The sequence below is a fragment of the Pipistrellus hanaki genome, assembly GCF_964339955.1.
Source record: "Pipistrellus hanaki genome assembly, chromosome: X".
Classification (NCBI taxonomy): Eukaryota; Metazoa; Chordata; class Mammalia; order Chiroptera; family Vespertilionidae; genus Pipistrellus; species Pipistrellus hanaki.
In genome coordinates, this window is record NC_140524.1 from 32,035,205 (window position 1) to 32,057,631 (window position 22,427).

Consider the following 22,427-nt stretch of genomic DNA (forward strand, 5'->3'; position numbering starts at 1 on the left):
TCATTATTGTGTGTGCCAGCCACTGAATTAAGTGCTTTATATTGATTAATAATATATTAAGTATTATTAAATCTCTTGAATATGTCTCTTCCACACTCTACTGCCGTTAACTTAGTTCTTTTAATCTGCAGTATTACAGTGCCTTGTATTCTTTCTTCAAAAATCCTTTAGTGACTAACAATTGTCACAGGCCATATGTTAAATTTTATGGTATGGTAAAATAAGAGGTCCTCATGACTTGTCCGTCCCTATTTTCAACCTCATTTCCTGCCAGTTCTACGTCCAGCTGTACTGAGCCCTCTTATGTTTCCCTGAATGTGCTACGGTCTCCTTTTCCTTTGCATATACACTGAGTGGCCAGATTATTATGATCTCTGAACGCATAATAATCTGGCCACTCAGTGTATATCCTATATAATAAAAGGCTAATATGCAAATTGTCCCTTCAACCAGGAGTTCAACCAGGAGGCAGGCTGGCCAACTGCCCATGTCCTCTCCCCCTGGCCAGGCTGGGCGTACCCCACTCATGCACGAATTCATGCACTGGGCCTCTAATATATATATAGATTGAGTGGCCAGATTATTATGCATTTAGAGATTATAATAATCTGGCCACTCTGTATTTTTTTTTGTTTTGTTTTTTATGTTCATATAATTTTTTTTCTTATATCTTTTCTCTCTTTGTCTGGTGACCTCATACTCTATGGGTGGGCTCCAGTGTCACCTCCTCTGTGAAGCTTTGTATAGTACATACTGCAAAGCATAATTGATCTTTGTGCCACCACGGTCCCATATACATATAATGCTATCTATCACTTAGATACATTACTATGATTTTCCCTTTTTAATTATTTAATTTTTGAATAGTTTATATATTTACAATGTTTAAATTTCAGTATATAGAAAAAGGTTGGCAAGAAAATGCCTCTCACCTCATTCCACTTTCCATTCAGTCCTCCCAAGGGAAAAAAGGTACCGGTTTAGTTTCTTATTTATCCTTCAAGACATTTTTATGTATATACAATTGAGTACAAATATATTCTCCCTTATTTTATTATTGATAGCATATAATAAGTACTGTTCTGTGATTTCCTCTATTTAAGAATATAAACATTTAGAAAATGGTTTTAACTCTGTCTCCTCAGTTGGTCTGAGCATGAAGCAGGAGCTGTTATTCTCCTTTTTCCTAGTGCTTAGCACTTTGCCTGTCATAGAAAACATTAATATGAATGAATAAATTAATAAAATTTTCACAGCATATGTGCAGAATTTTAAATGTACTTGTATTTGTGTTAGCTATATTTCACCAGGCTTGAATAGAGTGATTTTGTTACTGATTGAACTTGTTATGTTGAGAATGGAATGTATTAATTTATTAGTTGCAGAATTTTACAAGTTTTGATCACTGTTTAAAAAATGAATTTGCTATAGGGCATCTAATACTTCGTTCTGCAAATACTCATTGTTTGTGTTCCATATGCCAGACACCATGGTAGCTTGAAGGGAAGTTATAATCAAGAAAGTATTTCTTTTTATTTTTGTTTCCCCGTTCAGGGTGTGGGAGGCAGAAGGGAACAGGATAAAACATATATAGATGAAGGGTTGGCTTTGGCAAGTAGGAGGGCCAACTGAGATAGTAGGGTTAGAAGTAAGGACAGATGGTGGAAAGTTTTAAGGTGAAACAGTGTATAGCCGAAGTTTGAAATTGATGGGTGTCTCTTTTGTGGAAAAGCAAAACAAGTCCAAGGAGAATGGAAAAGGGAAGCAGTTGATGATTTAAAAAAATTTTAATTGAAGGGTCAGTTTTGTAATAAGCTTAAGATAATTATGTCAAGTTTGTGTCACTTTGAGAATGGTCACAGTCCTTGAGCTATCAACTGAATTCATTATTGCTTCATTATATTTTCATTTCAGAAAGCTTCCTATCCCTTGTAACTTTTCAGGTTTGAAGTTTCTAGATTTATTATGCCATAATCTCATTGGAAGAGTTTAAGATGATATATAATCCATACTTTGAACTGTAGACATTTCACAGATATAAATTTCTAGAATGTTAGTAAAAGAATACTGAGCAGAGGAAGAATTAAAGAGGAAGGAAAGGGGTATAATTTACTTTTCGAAAATTGATTATTTTAGAGATACTTCCTGAGAACCAGAGAACTTCCTGAATCAAGGAATATAATATTAGCTATTATGGTCACTGAGACAGATGGCATGGAACATTTCATTATATTACACCAAATTGGATATCGTAATCTCTAGACTGATTAAAAAAATAGCCCTTCTTAAGCTAAAATAATTATGATTCTCCATAAAAGTTATATGTACTTGTAGAATACTTTAGAATTTTAATGCTTATTAGACTATTACTACAAAATAGAAATGTGTATATTATAAATTAAGCATTAAGACAAAATCTTAATGCCCTCTGAGAAAATGCCTTGTCAAAATAGTCCCAAGTCCTGCATTCAAGTGTGTGATAAATGTAGTTGTTTACATGGATCCATTTTGAATATTTGGCAAGGATTTTTTTTTTTCATGATGTACCAAAGCTATCAACATTATGAGGGAAATTACTTAAGATGATCCATGTCACCTTTTTCTCCCCTTGTAGGCGTCTAACTAAGGAAAATGTGAAGCCTTCTGGAAGACAAATTGGGAAGCTTAGCCACAGCAATCCAACCATTTTGTTTGATTATGTATGTTTTTGGGTTAATATTACTTTAAGGATTTTTCTTGTCTTTAAATCAGCATAAGTAGAATGGAATATGTAGTTTTAAAAGTGTTTCATGGGGATAAAAACCTTTAGCAAATTAATCATTTTATCATTAGTTTTGTTTTTAGAATATATTTAACAAATTGGCCTATTTTAATAATATGTAACAATGTTACTGTTATAAACAGTCTAATGTCTTATTTACCACATTTTGATTTATAGAAGCAGTAATAGATTCATTATTTGGTTTTACTTGTTTGAAACATTTAAATAACATTTCATTGTGATTTCATATTTTCATATTTAAATAGAAATTTCTAAAACACAATTGACTAGCCTCTATATGTCTAAAATTCAAGTTTAGATATCTTAGGATTATTTTCTAATTGGAAATGTAGCCCCAAGAAAATACAGTTTGTCCCCCCAAAATGTATACACACTTTAACAGCTGATTTCTATTACATTTTGAAAATGAAATGTATTTTAATAATCATTGCCTTTATAATTATTCAAAATGTATACATTTTTGGGACACCCAAGGTTTTATATAAATACTAAATGGAAGGAAACTACTTTTGAAAAATGAAATGTATAGCCATTATACAGTTAGCACAGAAGTTCTCTTTTGATTAGTTAACACCATCTATTTTATGTTGCTATCTTCCAGATTTTGTCACAAATACAGAAGTATGATAACTTAATAACACCTGTAGTAGATTCACTGAAATACCTCACTTCGTTGAATTATGATGTCTTGGCCTGTATCCTTTTAAGTGAAGTAATACATAGATTTCACATTCCATAGATCTTAATGGTGAATGTTTTATTTTTATTCTAAGTTTCTTTTTTATCCATCTGAGATTGATTCATTTGGTTGATCTGAAGGTTGGCCAGTCAAGGGGAGAGAGAGAAAAAGAGAGAGAGAGAGAGGAAGAGAGAGGAAAAGAGAGAGTGAGTGTGTGTTGTATATAGGGAGAAAAAGTGTTACATTTACTAAACATTTTTTTTATCACCCCACTGATTACTCAATGGGAAGAAAAAAACATCTTTTTATTTTATTTTAATTAATAAATTTAAATTTATTGGGATAACAATAAGATCATATAGTTTTCAACTGTATGAACATTTTGATATAGGTGGAGTCTATTGATTGTTGAAAGATGGAAAAAAGCTAAAGAAGAGTTGATACTATAGTGAGTGTAGTTTTCATTAATTTGCAATAACTTGAAGCTAACAATTGTATTTTTCCCCCAAGATATGGCATTTTTGTTGTTGTTTTAAGAGACTTTGTTGGAGATGTAGTGACTTAAAATTTTTTCTTAATGTGTGAAAGATTGTATCATTGAAGCTTTAGCTAATCCAGAAAAAGAGAGAATGAAACATGATGACACAACCATCTCAAGCTGGCTTCAGAGTAAGTATTTTTATTTTTTCCAAGGATGACATTTATGACTGCCTTGCTGTGTGCTCCTTTACCTATTCTAAGAGCCTATTGGCAAGAGCTCTTGAGAATAGCCACTCAACTTTTTTACTGGTGTCCAAGTTCTTGACTTTGTAAAAAGGTTCATATACTACTTACTCATTTTACAACTCAAGAGGTCAATATTGGCCATAATAGAATTGGGCAAGCATTACTGGGGTGTTGAAAATACACTTCTATTATTTTAGAGCAATTAATCATTTAAAAATACTTTCATTGATTTCAGAGAGGAAGGGAGAGGGAAAGCGAGATAGAAGCATCAGTGATAAGAAAGAATCATTTATCGGTTGCCTCCTGCACGCGTGGCCCCCCCACCCCCCCAACTAGGGATCGAGCTCGCTACCAGGCTTATTCCCTGACCAGGAATGGAATCGTGACCTCCTGTTCGACGCTCAACACTGAGCCACACTGGCTGGGCAGGGGAATTAATCTTAAGGGAACTATTCTCCCTTCTTTCATTTCCATTGCGAGGTTTCAGTCATATTAAAAGAACAAAAACTTTGTTGTTTAAAAATAAAAAACCCTAGCCTTTATATTTTTAAAATAAATCTGTATTGTTCAGATTATTACAATTGTTCCTCTTTTTTCCCCTCCATAGCTCCCCTCCACCAGGTTCCTACCCTGCCCCCGTCCTCTTCCATAGGTGTATGCTTTTTTGTTCAGTCTCTTCCTGTACCCCCCACTCCCCCTTTCCCAGAGAATTGTCAGTCCACTCCTTTTCTATGCCCCTGATTCAATTATATTCACCAGTAAATACTGTTCATCAGATTTTTTATTCCCTTGGTTTTTAGATTCACTTGTTGATAGTCACATATTTGTTGTTCATAATTTTTATCTTTATCTTTTTCTTCCTCTTCTTAAAGAATACCTTTCAGCATTTCATATAATACTGGTTTGGCGGTGATGAACTCCTTTAGCTTTTTCTTATTTGTGAAGCTCTATATCTGGCTTTCAATTCTGAATGATAGCTTTGCTGGGTAGAGTAATCTTGGCTGTAGGTTCTTGCTATTCATCACTTTGAATATTTATTGCCATTCCCATCTGGCCTGCATAGTTTCTGTTGAGAAATCAGCTGACAATCGTATGGGTGCTCCCTTTAGGAAACTAATTGTTTTTCTCTTGCTGATTTTAATATTCTCTTTGTCTTTTGCTCTTGGCATTTTAATTATGATGTGTCTTGGTGTTGTCCTCTTTGGATTCCTTTTGTTTGGGGTTCTGTGCACTTCCTGGACTTGTAAGTCTATTTCTTTCACCAGGTGGGGGAAGTTTTCTGTCATTATTTCTTCAAATAGGTTTTCAGTATCTTGCTCTCTCTTTCTTCTTCTGGGACCCCCATAATTCTGATGTTGGTATGCTTGAAGTTGTCCCAGAGGTTTCTTACACTATCTTCAGCTTTTTGTATTCTTTTTGCTTTTCCTGAGGAGTGTTTTTTTGCTTCTTGGAATTCCAAATCTTTGACTTTATTCTTGAGATCCTCTGGTCTGCTTTTAGGTCTCTGTATAATATTTTTTTATTTCAGTCAGTATATGCTTAATTTCTAGTTGACCCCTTTTCATATCCTCAAGGGTCTCTTTAATTTATCGGCCTTTTCTAGGAAATTCTTGAAAAACCTTGTAACTGTGGTTTTGAACTCTATATCCAGTCTTTTGCTTTCCTCCATTTCCTTCAATTATGCCTGTCTCTTTGTCTCCGCATTTTAGCTGCTTCCCTGAGTTGATTTGTGTGTCAGGTGTCATAGCAGGACCCAGTAGCTCACCTTCCCCAGTTACCTGTGGTGGACCCTCTTGGTGCAGCCTTTTGTGGGCTGTATGTGCAGTCTTGAAGTTTAAGCCTTGCTTGTTGGTATCACTGGGGGGAGTTGATCTCCAAGCAAATTGGCTGTGAGGATCAGCAGTGTCTCTGCTGGGAGGGTTTCTGTGCTCAGTTTGGATGGGGTGGAGTCTCAGGGTGGAGCAGACAATCTTTGGTTTCCCGTCAGCCCCGTCTTAAGAGGGCCCTGTTCTCCGTGTCCTGCAACAATGGCTGCACCCCTCTGAGAGAAGGCTGTTCTTGAGTTTTGCCTGCTGCCAGACAGTCCAGTTTCTCCCTGACCGGATCTGGATTTCAGTGCAATTGGGAGGTTTTGTTTTCCTCCCGAATGAGAAAGCTAGTCGCATGTTTGCTGCCCACCCTCTCAGCGCGCTGCGAGTAAGCCAGGTGCATATTCAGCTGCCCACCCTTTCCACGCTCATAGATCTCTGCACCTGCACAGGTCCTGAGGCTCAGCGTCCTTTTCTCTTTTTTTTCTAGTTATAGAACTCCCACTCAGCCAGCTTTCCAGTGGTTCTGGATGATATCCGCTCTGTTTTCCAGTTGTAGTTTTAAAATTGTTGTGGTAGTAAACAATTAGTTATTTACCTTATACTGCCAACTTGGTTTCCAACCCTAGCCTTTAAAAAAATGTCTTGTATCTTTGATTTCTAGCTGCCAGTTCCCCTTTTTTTTCAACCTGTCCTGTCTGATAACTGAATCTTTCAGTAGCTCCCCATTGCCCTTTAAAGTCTGCAATCTAATAAGTGATACAATTAAGTTCTTTGGGAATCAGGTTACTCACTGTATTAGCCTCATCTCTTGCTCTTCCGCAATAGTCCATTAATATTGAAGTTCTTGCACTTTCCATGTCTCATTTTCACATTATTCCGTCTACTTTGAATACCCTTCATGCTCACTCATCTCCATTACATCTTAGAGTTCAGCTTAGAGGTCACCTTCTTTGGAAAGCTTTCCTTGTTAAAGCTCCTACCTCAAAGCCACAATTAGGTGTCTGTCTTCTGTATTCCCATGGATCATTTTTATTCCTCATAGTTATTTCAGTTTACTTTCTTTATCCATCACTAGATTGTAAGCTCCTTGAGGGCAGGACTGTGTTTTGTCCATTATCCCTTAGGGGCTCAAGAAAAAATTGTCAAAAAGGCTACAGATAAACTGATTCTACTTGGATCTCCTCTTAACTTGACTGGGATTTTTCTCTCTGCTCATGATGTAATAAAGACTATTGGTTAAAATTGGCCTTTTTTTTTTTGCTTGCTTCTTGATCTGGCAATGATTTATCTGTTTCCTTCCCCTCCACAACTAGTAGCATGACCCTAAATAAAAACATTTTTTTTTAAATGACAAACATTTGAGGAGCAGGTGTTTTGTTGACCATTCAAGTTTACTGAGTAATCTGAAAAGATTTTGTCATGGCCACAGGTTCTGGAAACAGACCATATACATTTGAATTACTGCTTTACCTCATACCAATTATGTGACCATGAGCAAGATATATTATATCTGGGTTCTAAATTTTCATCAAACCCAAGTCGATTATTATAAAGATTAAATGAGATAGTTAACATAAAGTGTTTATTTAGTACAGTGTTTTGCATATGTATCCTCAGTAACTATTAGCTATTATCAATTATAAAACTATTAATTGGCATCAGCAATACAATTTTTCTTACCTTATTTTGTTTTAGAAATTGAGTTAGTTGAAGAAATGATATTCAAAATTGTACTTTTTGTTTTATGAATTGTTTTTAAAAAGCCCTTTTTTAATTTCATATAGGTCTGGCTAGTTTCTGTGGTGCAGTTTTTCGTAAATATCCAATTGATCTTGCTGGTCTTCTTCAGTATGTGGCTAATCAGCTAAAGGCGGGCAAAAGGTATTCATAGCAAATTATAAGTAAATGAAATTTAATAATTAGAGTGCTTCTGGTGACATTGGGATATTATGATTTCTATTATCCTGAAAAACTATTTGTTGATTGTAGTCTTAAGTAGAAGAGTTGCTCACTTATATATGTGGAATTCTTTAATTAAAATAAATTATAATTTAATACATAAATACTTTCAGGCCAAAAGAAATTAATATTTGGCTGTATATGTAACTCTGAAAAGAGTAACTCATTTTGACTACCTGTTTGGCTTTTGAATAAATGGTTAATATGATATATTGTAAATCCTTTTATAACAAAACTATTAATTATGCTGCAGGACAGCGGTTGGCCTTTACACTGAGTATTTGGTAGGAACATATTTATTCTCAGAGTGTATATAGTGTCTTTAATACAACTATTTTTAGAATTTGAAATTTAAAAAGACATAAAGCTTACATACCTTTTGAATAGTACCCTCCTTTCTTTATAAATACTGAGTTTTATCATTTTATTCTGGACTAATATCAGTGCTTAGAGTTTGAATTAGTATGTATATTAAACCTTATCAGCAGTAGAATGACTAAAATCAAAGAACTGAAAATTGTTTTCAAAAGCTTTCTGGTAGAGAGCAAACAAAAAATCTGTGAAGCTATCTGGTGTTCCAAACAAATATTACCTAAGAAATTCTTGACATCATTATTTTGGTTTAGGGAAAATTTAAAAAATATTTAGTTTCAGGATGATATGAATATGGCACTTATGCTATGCTCATCTGATTGGCTATTCCTAGGCATCTTACTCTTTAGTGTCTATAGGCTAGAAGAACATAATATTATTTTAAAATCTATAATTTAGTTCTCTGTACTGTAAATATAGTTTTTGTGACCATCTAATTAAAAGATAGTTTAAAGAAAAATTAAAATGTTTTATTGGGACTTGTTGCATACTAATTTGCATTAGGGCCCTCTTGTTTTCAAAAACTATGTTTAGATAAGACAAGGCCAGTTGAAAGAGTAAGTACAAAAATCTTAGAAAACTGTTCCTTTGTCTATTTCTCTGTGTATTGGATATATCTAGCTTTACCTTTGGGAAAATGTCTGCATTTGTTTTATGGGAAAGAATGTTTTCACTTTATATTCATTACTTAACTAATTAAAGACGGACTGTCTTGGAAGTCATAGGCATTATTTCCATCGACAATCCGGAACTTTAAAAATTAAAATGTCTAACTGTGGGGCACAATAATAAATGTGCTTAAGGCTGGCAACTAAATTGTCATGTTAGGCTTAAGTACAACATGGAATTTCTGTCCCCTTCCTTTTAAAACAAAATATATTTTTATTTATTTCAGAAAGGAAGGGAGAGGGGAGAGAGAGAGACAGAGACACCAACGATGAGAGAGAATCATTGATCTGCTGCCTCCTGCATGCCCCCCTCCCCATCCTCTCTCCACACCTGAGATCGAGCCTGCAACTCTGGCATGTGTCCGTGACTGGAACTGAACCTAGGACCCTTCAGTCTTCAGGCTGATACTTTATCCACTGAGCCAAACCAGCTAGGGCTATCTTTTCCTTTTTTCCGTCCCTCCCTTCTTTCGTCCCTCACTTCTTTCCAAGTGTGTGTGATTATTTAAAGAGATATCTCTATACCATAAAAAACATTTATTTGCCATTCTATACTGAAGGGTTAAAAAAATGTTATGGAGGACATGATTGGGTCACTGATAAGAATGGAATATGAACTGTAAATTCAGCTGATAAAAATGAAATATGAACTGTAGAATAAAGGATTGTATCAATGTTAGATTTACTAAAGTTGATTACTGCTGTGGTTATATAAGAGTATAGCTGTATTTTTAGGAAATGCACTCTTAGGAAATATAGTCTTACGAATTTTAAGGGTGAAATGTAACCTTAAATGATGTCACATACTAAATGAACTCTGAAATGGTTTAAAAAGTGTGTGTCTGTGTGTATGTAGAGAGAGAGGAAGGAAAGAGAAAACACAAATGATAAAGCAAATAGGAGTAAAATGTTAATGTAGGTGAAGTTGGGATAAAGCTTTAGACTTTTTAACTTTGCATGATATCTGTACATTTGACATTATTTCCAAGTAAAATGTTCAAGTAAATGTAAACATATTACATGGCCCAAATGTTTTTTGTACAGTTCTAGGAATGAAGTTTTTCCTTAAAAAATGCTTTAACCCCTTTCTCCTCATACTTATGTTACGTACAATAGTTTAAGGGTTCTCAGTTACAATATATTGTCACTTTTATGTTTGAAGTTTCAACTATAGGTTGTTTTTTATTTTCTCTAAATAGTTTTGACCTTCTTATATTGAAAGAAGTGGTACAAAAAATGGCAGGAATAGAAATTACAGAGGAAATGACAATGGAGCAACTAGAGGCCATGACTGGTGGAGAGCAACTAAAAGCTGAGGTGAGAGTTGCTATTTTTATTTATTGATTTTTTTCAAGTTAAAAATGTATGCATGCTAATGTTAAAGAATCCAAACAGTACTTAAGTACATAAACCAAACATCAGAGCCATACTTATTCTCCTCTCACAATTGTCCACACCTTCCTTTTAAAAATTGTGATTGTTAGTTATTTTAACCTTTAGTTAAATGTTTTTATTAATTTTTTTTTAGACGAGAGAGAGAGGAAGAAAAGAGTGAGAGAGAGAGAAATGTTGATTTGTTGATCCACTTATTTATGCGTGCATTGGTTGATCCTTGTATGTGCCCTGACCAAGGTTGAGGGTCTGGACGACGTTCTAACCAACTGAACTACCTGGCCAGAGCATATTTTAACCTTTTTAAAAAGTTGAAACAGCCAAAACCGGTTTGACTCAGTGGAGAGTGTCGGCCTGTGGACTGAAAGGTCCCTGGTTCGATTCCGGTCAAGGGCATATACCTTGGTTGCGTGCACATCCCCAGTGTGGGGTGTGTAGGAGGCAGCTGATCGATGATTCTCTCTCATTGATGTTTCTAACTCTCTGTCCCTCTCTCTTCCTCTGTAAGAAATAAATAAAATATACTTTTTAAAAAAAGCTGAAATAAAGTAAAGAAAAAGGAATGCTTTCTTGATTTTTATATTCCCTCAAGCTACTTTGGTGCCTGTAAGGGAATAAACCATATCTGTAGAGGAAATAAATATAAAATCTTTTGTGGTCCTTGTTATCCTAACTGGCATAAATCTGAACATAGTTACTCTGTTGTTGAATCTGTTCCACAATGAATAAAGAATTATCTATCTATCTATCTATCTATCTATCTATCTATCTATCTATCTGTATCTATCTAAAAGGCTAAGTGACCAACCATACATCCATCTGACTGTCCAACCGACTGGTCAGTACATATGGTGTGCACTGACAATTTAATTTTGTATTTTAATTTTATAATACTACTAGAGGCCTGATCACGAAATTCATGCACAAGGGGAAGGGAGTATGTGTCCTTCAGCCAAGCCTGCACGCACTCCAACCTGGGACCCCCTGAGGGATGTCCGAATGCCCATTTAGGCCCGATCCTGGTAGGGTATTCGGACATCCCTCTCACAATCCAGGACTGCTGGCTCCCACCACTCGCTTGCCTGCCTTCCTGATTTCCCCTAACTGCTTCTGCCTGCCAGCCTGATCACCTCCTAACCACTCCCCTGCCAGTCTGATTGATGCCTAGCTGCTTCCCTGCCAGCCTGTTTGCTCCTAAGTGCCATCCCCTGCCAGCCTGCTAGTCACCCCTAACTGCCCTCCCCTGTAGGCTTGGTCCCCCTCAACTGTTCTCTCCTGCAGGCCTGGGTCCCCCCCCAACTGCCCTTCTCTGCAGGCCTGGTCACCCCTAACTGCCCTCTCCTGCAGGCTTGATTTCCCCCAACTGCCCTCCCCTGCTGGCCATATTGTGGTGGCCATCTTATATCCACATGGGGTCAGGATCTTTGACCACATGGGGGCAGCTATCTTGTGTTGCAGTGATGGTCAATCTGCATATTATTCTTAGATAGGATAGAGGCCTAGTGCATGGGTGGGGGCCAGCTGGTTTGCCCTGAAGGGTTTCCCGGATCAGGGTGGGACTTCCCTTGGGGCGTGGGGTGGCATGGTCAAGGGGCCTGTGGTGGTTTGCAGGCCGGCCATGCCCCTAGGTGACCCAAGTGGAGGCCCTGGTATCTGGGATTTATTTATCTTCTATAATTGAAACTTTGTAGCCTTGAGTGGAGTCCAGGTTGTGTGGAAAGCTTGGCTTCCTCCATTACTGGGGAAACCAAGCCTTTTGCTTGCTCCGTGGCCACAGCCATTTTTGTTGTGATTTATTTATCTTCTATAATTGAAACTTTGTAGCCTTGAGTGGAGTCCAGGGTGTGCGGAAAGCTTGGCTTCTTCTGTTGCTGGGGATACCCAAGCTTCCTGCTTGCTCCATGACTTCAGCCATATTGAATAGGTTAATTTGCACACTCGCTCCTTATTGGTTGGTGGGCGTGGCTTTTGGGTGTAGTAGAGGTATGATCAATTTGCATAATACTCTTTTATTAGATAGGATATTATATATACTATTTTGACATGTAATTTTTCTTTTTCTCTTTTTTTATTGTTTAAAATATTACATATAGTAGTACATATATCTCCCTTTTCCCCCTATTGCCTTCCCCCAGCCTCCTCTACCCCCTGTCACATACTGCACGAATCTTTCTTCTAATTAATTTCAATGTGCCCTGACTGGTTTGGCTCAGTGAACAGAGTGTCAGCCTGCGGACTGAAGGGTCCCAGGTTCGGTTCTTGTCAAGGGTATGTACCTTGGTTGAGGGCACATCCCCAGTGGGGGCTGTGCAGGAGGCAGCTGATGGATGTTTTTCTCTTATTGATGTTTCTGACTATCCCTCTCCCTTCCTCTCTGTAAAAAAAAAAAAAAATCAATAAAAATATATTTAAAAAAAATTTTAATGTGTAAGAATCTGTGCACCGGGCCACTAGTCTTTTATAAGAGACTGTATGGCAGAAAATGGAAAATAGGCAGAAGTTTCAAGGCAATTGGCAGTTATTTAAGTCAGTGACTATAACTAGTAACAGTATCATTAAAATAAAATTTTAAAGAAAGGAAAAATAAATTTATATCTTCTCTTTTGCAGGGTGGTTATTTTGGCCAGATAAGAAACACTAAAAAATCCTCCCAGAGATTAAAGGATGCACTGTTGGACCATGATCTTGCTCTTCCTCTCTGTTTGCTTATGGCTCAGCAGAGGAATGGGGTGATCTTTCAAGAAGGTGGAGAGAAACATTTGAAACTTGTTGGAAAGCTCTATGATCAGGCAAGTTAAAGTGGCTTTTGTGTTTATGTTGATTTTTAAAAATCCCAATAATGGCAAATATAGCATGTTCTATAACTCTAAAATTGTAATTTTGTACATATGAGTATGAAACAGCTCTAATGTAAAGTATACATTCTGGAAATGGGCTATATTTGTGCAAATTATGATATTTAATCAGTGGCTCTAGGAGATGTAATAATATGTATAAGTTAAGTAGATAACTAAGTTGTTTGCTCTCATATCTTTCCTAATCTCTGGAATTTCAGTCACAGCAAAGTAGATGTGATCTTTATTTATAAAATATATTTATAAATATTAAGTACCAAATCTATGGTTCACATACAAAATGTGCTTAACAATCACTATACTACAAAGAAAAAGGATCACATATATTTTATAAATGAAGTTTTCATCTTTTAAGGGCAAGTAAATTCTGTCTACATAAAATTGTTATATGTGATTTAAGTAAATATATTCTACTCAAAGTGATGAACAATAACTTGGAACTTGAGAACTCATTGATCTTAAAGCCTTAGATTAGTATACTTTCAGTACCCTTGGCATCTTTTTTTGTAATACGATTATGTTTGTAGATTGTCTTTAAAGTACTTTCAATTTGTCAAATTTAAATTCTTGTTAATCAAAATATTTTTTAAATGGCACCTTAATCATTTTGGAAAAATTTTTATGTTGCTTTTATAAAATGATAGCACATTTATTTATTTTTTTGTCTTTTTAAATTTAGTGTCATGATACCCTGGTACAGTTTGGTGGGTTTTTAGCATCTAATCTAAGCACAGAAGATTATATAAAGCGAGTGCCTTCAATTGATGTGCTCTGTAATGAATTTCATACACCCCATGATGCAGCATTTTTCCTGTCTAGGCCAATGTATGCACACCATATTTCAGTAAGTATAAATATCATTGCTATCATTTATAAACAATTACAAATAATTTTAAATGTTTTATTTGTATTTGCATTTTACTTTGACATATAGATTGTCTCTTGGAGAGTTACTCTTTTGTTAATACTCATCTCTGAGCAGTGTATAATGAAAATGTCCCCTTTAAAAGTAAGTCTTACTAGTTCTATAATTTTACTGTTACTGTGCCACTAGTTGTCCAGGTTGATGTCTTATGGGCCCTCGAGAACTATAGCTCTCAAACATTAGTATAGATGAGAATCACCAACGAAGCATCTTAAAAACTGAGTCCCATGTCCCATAATTCTAATTTTGTTTTAAACCTCACCCAAGGACATATTCATTGATTTTTAGAGAGCGGGAGCAGGAAAGAGAGAAACATTGAGTGGTTGCGTCCTGCATGTACCCTGCCAGGGCCAGGGGAATTAAACTCACAACCGAGATATGTGTCCTCGTTGGAAATCGAACCCGAGGCCTTTTGGTATGGAACAATGCTCCAACCAGCTGAGTCACACTGGCCATGGCCCCCAATTCTAATTTAATAACTTGAATGGTACCCGGAAATGTTTTGTTTTTATTTATTTTATTTTTTAATATATTTTATTGATTTTTTTTTTTTTACAGAGAGGAAGGGAGAGGGATAGAGAGTTAGAAACATCGATGAGAGAGAAACATCAATCAGTTGCCTTCTGCACACTCCCTACTGGGGATGTGCCCGCAACCAAGGTACATGCCCTTGACTGGAATCAAACCTGGGACCCTTCAGTCCACAGGCTGACGCTCTATCCACTGAGCCAAACTGGTTAGGGCTATTTGTTTGTTTTTTAAGAAGTACTAGATGATTCTGAAATTAATGAATGTGGTGTGTCGTTTTGAGAAACACTCCTGTTGAATACACAGTCCTGTTTCCTCAATGACAATATCCCTGTCAGATAGTTACTATTATGCATACTGCCTTGAAAAAAATATAGACAGAAAGTCTTAACTACCAAACATTCTAAAAATTCTACAGTGTCTGTTTTGTAACTTCTAGGAAAGGTGTATTTATGGTTGTTTTTTTCTCTCTCCACCTACATGAAACAACTGAAAACAAAAAACATCATGAAAAGCAAACTAGAGCCTTCTGAAGCAGAGTATCCCAGTAGTGACTAGGACGAGGAGATAGCCCTCTCTACTCTGCCACTGTTACCTGCAAAGCAGTGACCTCTAATTGGAATTCATTTTTCCTTTTCCCTCAGGGCCATGGTCCTCTGGAATCTGGTACTTTCTGGAGTCCCAGCAAATTCTTAATTTTGGGTCAGAATTGGATTCTGGCCCTTCTGTTTATTGTACTATACAAAGCTTCCTTTACAAATTTGGGGAAAGATTTTAGACTTGTCTCTTAAGCTAGGATACCTTCTTTGTTCCCAGTAGGATACAAGGCTGTGTAGTACAGTCATGGAATAAAGGCACTGAGAAATTTGGTGTATAATTGATCATTTAACCAACCATTAACTCTTAGTGTTTACATATAAACTGCTACAGTCTCACAACTCCCTCTAACAACTAATTAAATGTTAATTGGTTTAATTATCACTTTATTAGCATGCAGCTATTCTTTGGTATTCTTTCTAGAGAGAAAGGGGAATAGGGAGAAGGAATAGGCCTTATTTATTTATTTATTTATTTATTTATTTAGTCAGTCTTTATTGTTGAAAGTGTTACATATGTCCCCTTTACCCCCATTGACTTCTTCTAAGCTTTTCTTGTCCTTTAGAATCTCTCAATTCAGAATATCTTGTGGTCTTTGCATAGCTTTGCCTTGTGTTGTTGCTCCCCCCCGGCCCTCCCCCCCCCAAGAAGATCAGGGAGAATTTCTTCATCTCAGGAATTCTAACCTGCCTTGTACTATACTGAGAACACACTAATCAGCGACATTGAAGCCTAGCAAACAGAAATACCTGGCTACCTGAAGTTGGCTGAACTTTTCCAGGTCAGAAAATGGAGAAGCTCATTCATACTAATAGTTGCCTTTTCTGTAGCTTGTGTAAAATATTATGCCGTTGTCCTTTAAGGGATATAAAACTAAACCAAGAAATATCATTTCCTCCTCAGGGTTGAGGAAGAAAACAAAGAACTATACAGAGCCTACATGCCACCCTCTGCAAAGGGAGTTCCCCAGCAACTTTGGTTGCAGTGGATGATATCCAACCTTTCCCGGGGATCCTTGCTTTTGCTGTTTTTAGTAAAAGCCTCTCTTGAAGAGCCTTTGATGAGAGAATTTGAGTATTGGAAGACTGCTAGGTCCCTTCCATAAGTTCACTACTAGCAGGCTTTCATGAGAATAATTCAGCCAACCAAACACTGCTTAAATTATTGAGCCAGCAAGAGCTTTTTTTAAACCAATAATTAGAAGTACAGCAATAACTGTGGAACAGTTCTGTTCCATAGATCTAGTTCTCCAGGTGACTTGAGATGTAGAACCATTGTGCCTCTCCATTTGACTAAAGATGTGAGCTTGATGAGGGTTTTAAACAAGGAAATGTTCATCCTAGGTAAACATGCAATGTAACTGATCAAGCCTATTTTTTTTAACTAGGTAGGGAATAGGGGGTGCATAGCAATAGAAGTAACAGATTCAGAACCAGAGGATTTGAAAGACTGGGGCTGTCATGTAATCTTCTCATACCTATAACCTAATATTTGAGTTTTAATGACTGAGAACCACCTTGTAACAGGGTCTGAAAGGCTCCCCTCAGTTAATCTAAATCTCACTCAAACCAGCTAGTCAAGCTACCTTATGCAGGTAGTTTGAGCACAAATTTATCTTGTTTTGTTAAAACCTTAGCAAATGTCATTCTGCTCACAGGGATTCATGTTAGTTACCATCATTAGGACCTGCTCTCAAAATTTAAAAACCCTTTCTTATCTCAGCTACTGTTCTCTCAGGTCTCTGATGTAATTGGGACTTTTCTCTCATAAGTAATTTTCTTTGTAACTTTGTCACCTGTGTGGTCTCAGTAGTTATCAGCATGTACTGTAAAATGTGAATAACATGAGATAAATTTTCCTACTTCTAAAATAATTGTACTATTCTCATAGCCTGCTTGAGATACCCTCTGGAACAAAGAGTACTTGTTATGCCTTCAATTCTAGTGAGCCTGAGGTAAAGCAGCACTCAGGAAGGAAGAGTCTGCTTAACTTTTAATTCTGACTTTTTAGTTCTGGGTTTCATGTTTAGCACAAACTGAATGATTAAGTGCTTTTCTAACATGAAGAAGAAGCTAGTTTTAGATCTCCTCTCAAGTTCATCTTCAGGGGTGATACCTAACCCAAACAGAATTTTCTGGGTGAGGGCTCCGTTATCCTAAAGAGACTGAGGTATGTGAGGCTGTAGTAATAGCTTCACCTGGTATTATTTTATTTTTGACATTTGGCATACACTCTGTGAACTAATAATGTAGTTCTTTCCATTGTACTAACATTCTTTTTCTCATACAGTTAAGAGTATGGCCTTCCTCTGGCTCTCCTCCTACTTAGGACAAACCAACCAGGTCAAAAAAGCTAGTGTCAGTTCCCACATACTTTAAACTCCAATATACCATAGTCATTCATAGAAAATCTTATTAGTTTGGTATTAGGGTGACCAGTTGATCCTGGTTTGCCTGGGACTTTCCCAGTTGTAGCACTAAAGTCTTGAATGCTGGGAAATCCATAAATTACTGGCAAACCTGGACAGTTGGTCAACCTACTTAGTAGTCTTATGGTGACTTTCTCATAACCTTTTTTTAAGCATTGATCCAGCTTATTTATTTTTGTTGTTGTTTTGTTAATCTTCACCTGAGGATATTGATTTTTAGAGAGAGTAGAAGGGAGGAGGAGACACACACAGAGAGGAACATCAATGTAAGAGAGACAACATTGATTGGTTGCCTCCAGCATGAACTATGACCAGAGCCAGGGATTGAGCCTGCAACCAAAGTACATGTCCTTGGCTGGAATTGAACCCGGGACCCTTCAGATGCCGTCCAACACTGTATTCATTGAGCCAAATCAGCTAGGGCTGATCCAGTTTCTTCTCTCTCTCTTTTTTAAAATATATTTTTACTGATTTCAGAGAGGAAGGGAGACAGAGAGAGAGAGAGAGAGAGAGAGAGAGAGAGAGAGAGAGAGAGAGAAACATCAGTGATGAGAGAGAATCATTGATTGCCTATCTCAATAAGAGAGAACAGGTTAGGGGGAATGGACCGGGGCCATACATACCTTATTCACTTACTCAACAGGTCAGATTCAATTAGAATCTTCTGAAAAGCTGCTAGTGAGTATACAGGACTAAAAATTGGAACAGCTTCCAGGAATGATTTATCTTAAAATAAATGTCTTTTTGGTAAGAAACTAGAATTCTTACAACAGTTTTGATTAGTCATCTTCTGATATTTGAAAAGGGAACATAGATTTTTTTTTTCATTTAAAAAGTTATTTTTCCACCACTGCTTATCCCCTCTATGCCCTCTTCCACTTTGACCCACCTCTTTCTCGAACTCTGCAGTCACCACACTGTTGTCCAGGTCCATGAGTTCTCTCTCTTTTTTCCTTTTTGCTCAGTCCCTCTACCACTACACTCTGAGCTGTCTTCGTGCTCTTTTTCTATGAGCCTGTTTCTGTTTTCACTTGTTAGCTCAGTTTGGGGAACATAGATTTTTATACAGTGAAAGTCAATGCTATAAATTGTGTTGTGTATGTGTGTTTACTTTTTATTTCCAGTCCAAATATGACGAACTTAAAAAATCAGAAAAGGGAAGTAAACAGCAACATAAAGTTCACAAGTATATTACATCATGTGAAATGGTGATGGCTCCTGTCCATGAAGCAGTGGTCTCCTTACATGTTTCCAAAGTCTGGGATGACATCAGCCCTCAATTCTATGCCACATTCTGGTCATTGACAATGTATGACCTTGCAGTTCCACACACCAGCTATGAACGGGAAGTCAGTAAACTTAAAGTCCAGATGAAAGCAATTGATGACAATCAGGAAATGGTAGGTTTTTATTCTAGTAGCTCAAGTACAATAATGTCATGGTATTAATTTAGCAATACCCATACTTTGAAATTGTGTTAGCTCGGGTTCCTTAAAGCCACAATCCTGTTGCTATATAATATTGTCCTAAATGGGTTTAATGGTGATCTCTCAATGGTTGGGGCCAAGAGCTTGGTGAGTATGTGGATGTTTTGATCATTCAAAAGGTATTTGAGTTTGCTTTTCTACTGAAGTTTATGTTAATGAACTTAAAAATGATCTGTGTGATCCTCATTGCAAGAGAAATAGTAGTACCAAAGAGAACTCTTTAGGAGAAGGCTTTATTGAGGAGGTGAGTCATGAGCTGGATAGGCCTTGAAGATAGATCAGGTTTGAAAATAATGAAGGCAAATTGGTTACCCTAGAGCTCCAGCAAAGGTGTGAAGTGGTCCCAAGTTTTCAGCAGCCAATGGGCTCAGTGATAAGTTTGAGTGGGGCCACTGTGTGTAGAGTAGTGAATATTAGAAAAGAGGACTTGATAAAATTGAGGGTTATTTTAGATTTCTAAGGAAGGACTTAATGATAAAAATGCTACTTTAGAAAAATTATTCATGACAATGGTATGAGGGATGCATTTGATAGGGTAAAGGAGTAGCAGTAAGCTGAAGATCAGCCAGGTGTCTTTTTGGGTAAGTCATTGTGAAGTGCTGAGAGCATAGACTATGGTGGAGGCTGTGGGAATGCACAAAACTTGTAATGTATTGTGATATTGGAATGAAGGAGATGGAAGAGTCAAAAGATGACTCTGTGGCTCAGAATAAAGGTACCAGTATTGAGAAGATAGCCTGTTTTGAAGGTGTACAAAGATTGAGTAACTTTTTCTTGAATTTGTTAAATGGAGGTGAAAGCATATGTAAGTAGACTCCTGAACACCCCTATTGAAGTAATAAACATAAAATAGCATTTATCTCTTTTTGAAAATTTTAATTAAAAGAAAGGGAGGCAATGTGCCTGTAGTTAGAAAAATATCTAACTTATACTTTGTAGCCTCCAAATAAAAAGAAAAAAGAGAAGGAGCGCTGTACTGCCCTTCAGGACAAACTTCTTGAAGAAGAAAAGAAACAGATGGAACATGTACAGCGAGTTCTACAGAGACTGAAACTGGAAAAAGACAACTGGCTTTTAGCAAGTATGTTGTTGAAATTATTCTGATACTGCTAAATTACAAAAGCAGACCTTTATAACTGGAGGTGTTGAAGTGTATTATATTTGTATTTCAACTCTGTTCACTATCCCTTTTTTTGTTATTAATTAATGCAGAGTCATCTTCACATGTTCACTGAAGGAATTTATTTAGTTTGCTTGTAAAATTAATTAGCTTATAACTACATTTAATTTCTTAAATAAAATCTTATTTCTGGAAAAATTATAGATAGAAAAGTATCCACAGAGTAAAAATGAAAGTCTTATTCTAGGCATGACCCTTTTGTTGCTAACTAAGTAGCCTGTGATTGTATAGCATTCTCTATACTAAAGTTAATATGTTGTCATGTTTAGTGTCCTTGATGCACTTGAGGAAGAAGTTTACCACTTAATATATTCTTCCCTTATTTTTAGAATCTACAAAAAATGAGACCATCACAAAATTTCTACAGCTGTGTATATTTCCTCGATGTATTTTTTCAGCAATTGATGCTGTTTACTGTGCTCGTTTTGTTGAATTGGTACATCAACAGAAAACTCCAAATTTTTCCACACTTCTTTGTTATGATCGAGTAAGTTCTTTTTATTGCAACCTTTTTTTTAAAAAAAAGTCTCATGAAAAGATAGCTAAACATTATAATCTATGTAGGTATTGTTGTATGTGTGGTTAAAAGCATGAACTCAAGAGCCAAGTTCCTGAACTTGAATCCTAGCTCTACTAATTTCTAGCTACATGATCTTTGGCAAGTTTTTTAACCTCTCTTTGATTCAGTTTTCTTTTTTTTTTTAATTCTTAAATCAATCTTTATTGTTCATATTATTACAAAGGTTCCTCATTTCTTCCCCCCTCCACCAGGTTCCCACCCCACCCTCTACTCCCTCCCCACCCCCCATTGTCCTCATCCATAGGTGCACAGTTTATGTTCAGTCTCTTCCTGAATCCACCACTCCCCCTTTCCCGGAGAACTGTCTGATTCAGTTTTCTTATTGTAAAATGGGATAGTACCTACTTCCTAAGATTGTTATGAGTATTAAATGAGTCAATACACACAAAAGCACTTTGAATAATGCCCGATACATAAAAAGCACCTCTAGTTAATCTATTAACTCAACATTTGGGTTTATATGTTTGCTATACTCATCTCCGATTTTAATCTTCACCCCTCAAAAACAACAAAAAAAGCTTACAACTTTGCACATAACATAGCAGCAGGGATGCTTTTTAGCATGGTCATGGTCACATTCGTAACTTTTTGCACCTGGTGTTTTTCTTAATTACTGCATTTTGTGGTTTAAACTGTAATATATGTTACAGCATGTCATCTGCCTATTTCTGGTTTCTATCAGACTTGCCTCTGCTTAGTGTCCCCTTAACCCCAGTGATATCTATGGCTAAGTCTCTGCAAAAGTTAATGATCCTATATAATAAAGAGCTAAGATGCAAATAATTGTCACAGCCTTACACTGTCATGCCTTAACTGCTCAGGCACTCAACACTAAGGAGAGAGGACTGGGGATCAGCCAGGCTGCAGTCCAGGAGAGGGACATGCTGCACGCCCCACGGTCCTGGGTGCCAGCGGCTGCATCTGCACATGCAGCCTGGGAGTTGGATAAACCAACCCGCCCCTTAGTCCTGGGGTCCTGCAGCTGTGGCCCTCGTAAAGCCGCCTGCCCATGGTCCTCTGTAGCTGCGGCTGGCCCGGGTGAAGCTGGCCTGAGTGCCTGAGGCCAGCCAGAGGGAGGAAAGCCTGGGTCCCGGGTGCCTGCGACCTGCTGGAGGAGGGAATCCTGGGCCCTGGGTGTGGGGTGAGGCAGAGGCTGTTAGGGGTGATCAGGCAGTCTGGCAGAGATAATTAGGGCCGATCAGGCATGCAGGCAGAGGGGTTAGGGGTGATCAGACATGCAGGCAGGCAGAGGGGTTAGGACCCAGCAGTTCCAGATTGCAAGAGCCAGTCAGACATCCCCAGAGGGGTCCCATATTGGAGAGGGTACATGCATGAATTTTATGCACCAGGCCTCTAGTGTAATAATAATGATAGCTGTTTTCTTCTGTCACTGTTAATCAGCTTTCTTTATAAAAGTTTTGTTGTTGTTTTATGAATGTGCTATTTCTTCACCAAAGC

At 37.1% G+C, this 22,427-nt stretch overlaps 1 protein-coding gene across 14 annotated transcripts in view; it reads left to right on the forward strand.

Moving 5' to 3' along the window:
• THOC2 (THO complex subunit 2) overlaps positions 1-22,427 on the forward strand; it is a 128,658-nt gene that overhangs the window by 83,768 nt on the left and 22,463 nt on the right. For all 14 annotated transcript variants that reach the window (XR_014793764.1, XR_014793765.1, XM_084870776.1 and 11 more), the window contains exons 16-25: positions 2,615-2,699; positions 3,384-3,477; positions 4,050-4,130; positions 7,783-7,879; positions 10,197-10,314; positions 12,999-13,178; positions 13,924-14,088; positions 18,847-19,122; positions 20,149-20,290; positions 20,719-20,876. Coding sequence is in view for 12 of the 14 variants with exons in the window: in XM_084870776.1 (XP_084726902.1) it covers positions 2,615-2,699; positions 3,384-3,477; positions 4,050-4,130; positions 7,783-7,879; positions 10,197-10,314; positions 12,999-13,178; positions 13,924-14,088; positions 18,847-19,122; positions 20,149-20,290; positions 20,719-20,876 (1,396 nt within the window). In the remaining 2 variants the exon portion in view is untranslated. The remainder of the gene's footprint in view (positions 1-2,614; positions 2,700-3,383; positions 3,478-4,049; positions 4,131-7,782; positions 7,880-10,196; positions 10,315-12,998; positions 13,179-13,923; positions 14,089-18,846; positions 19,123-20,148; positions 20,291-20,718; positions 20,877-22,427) is intronic.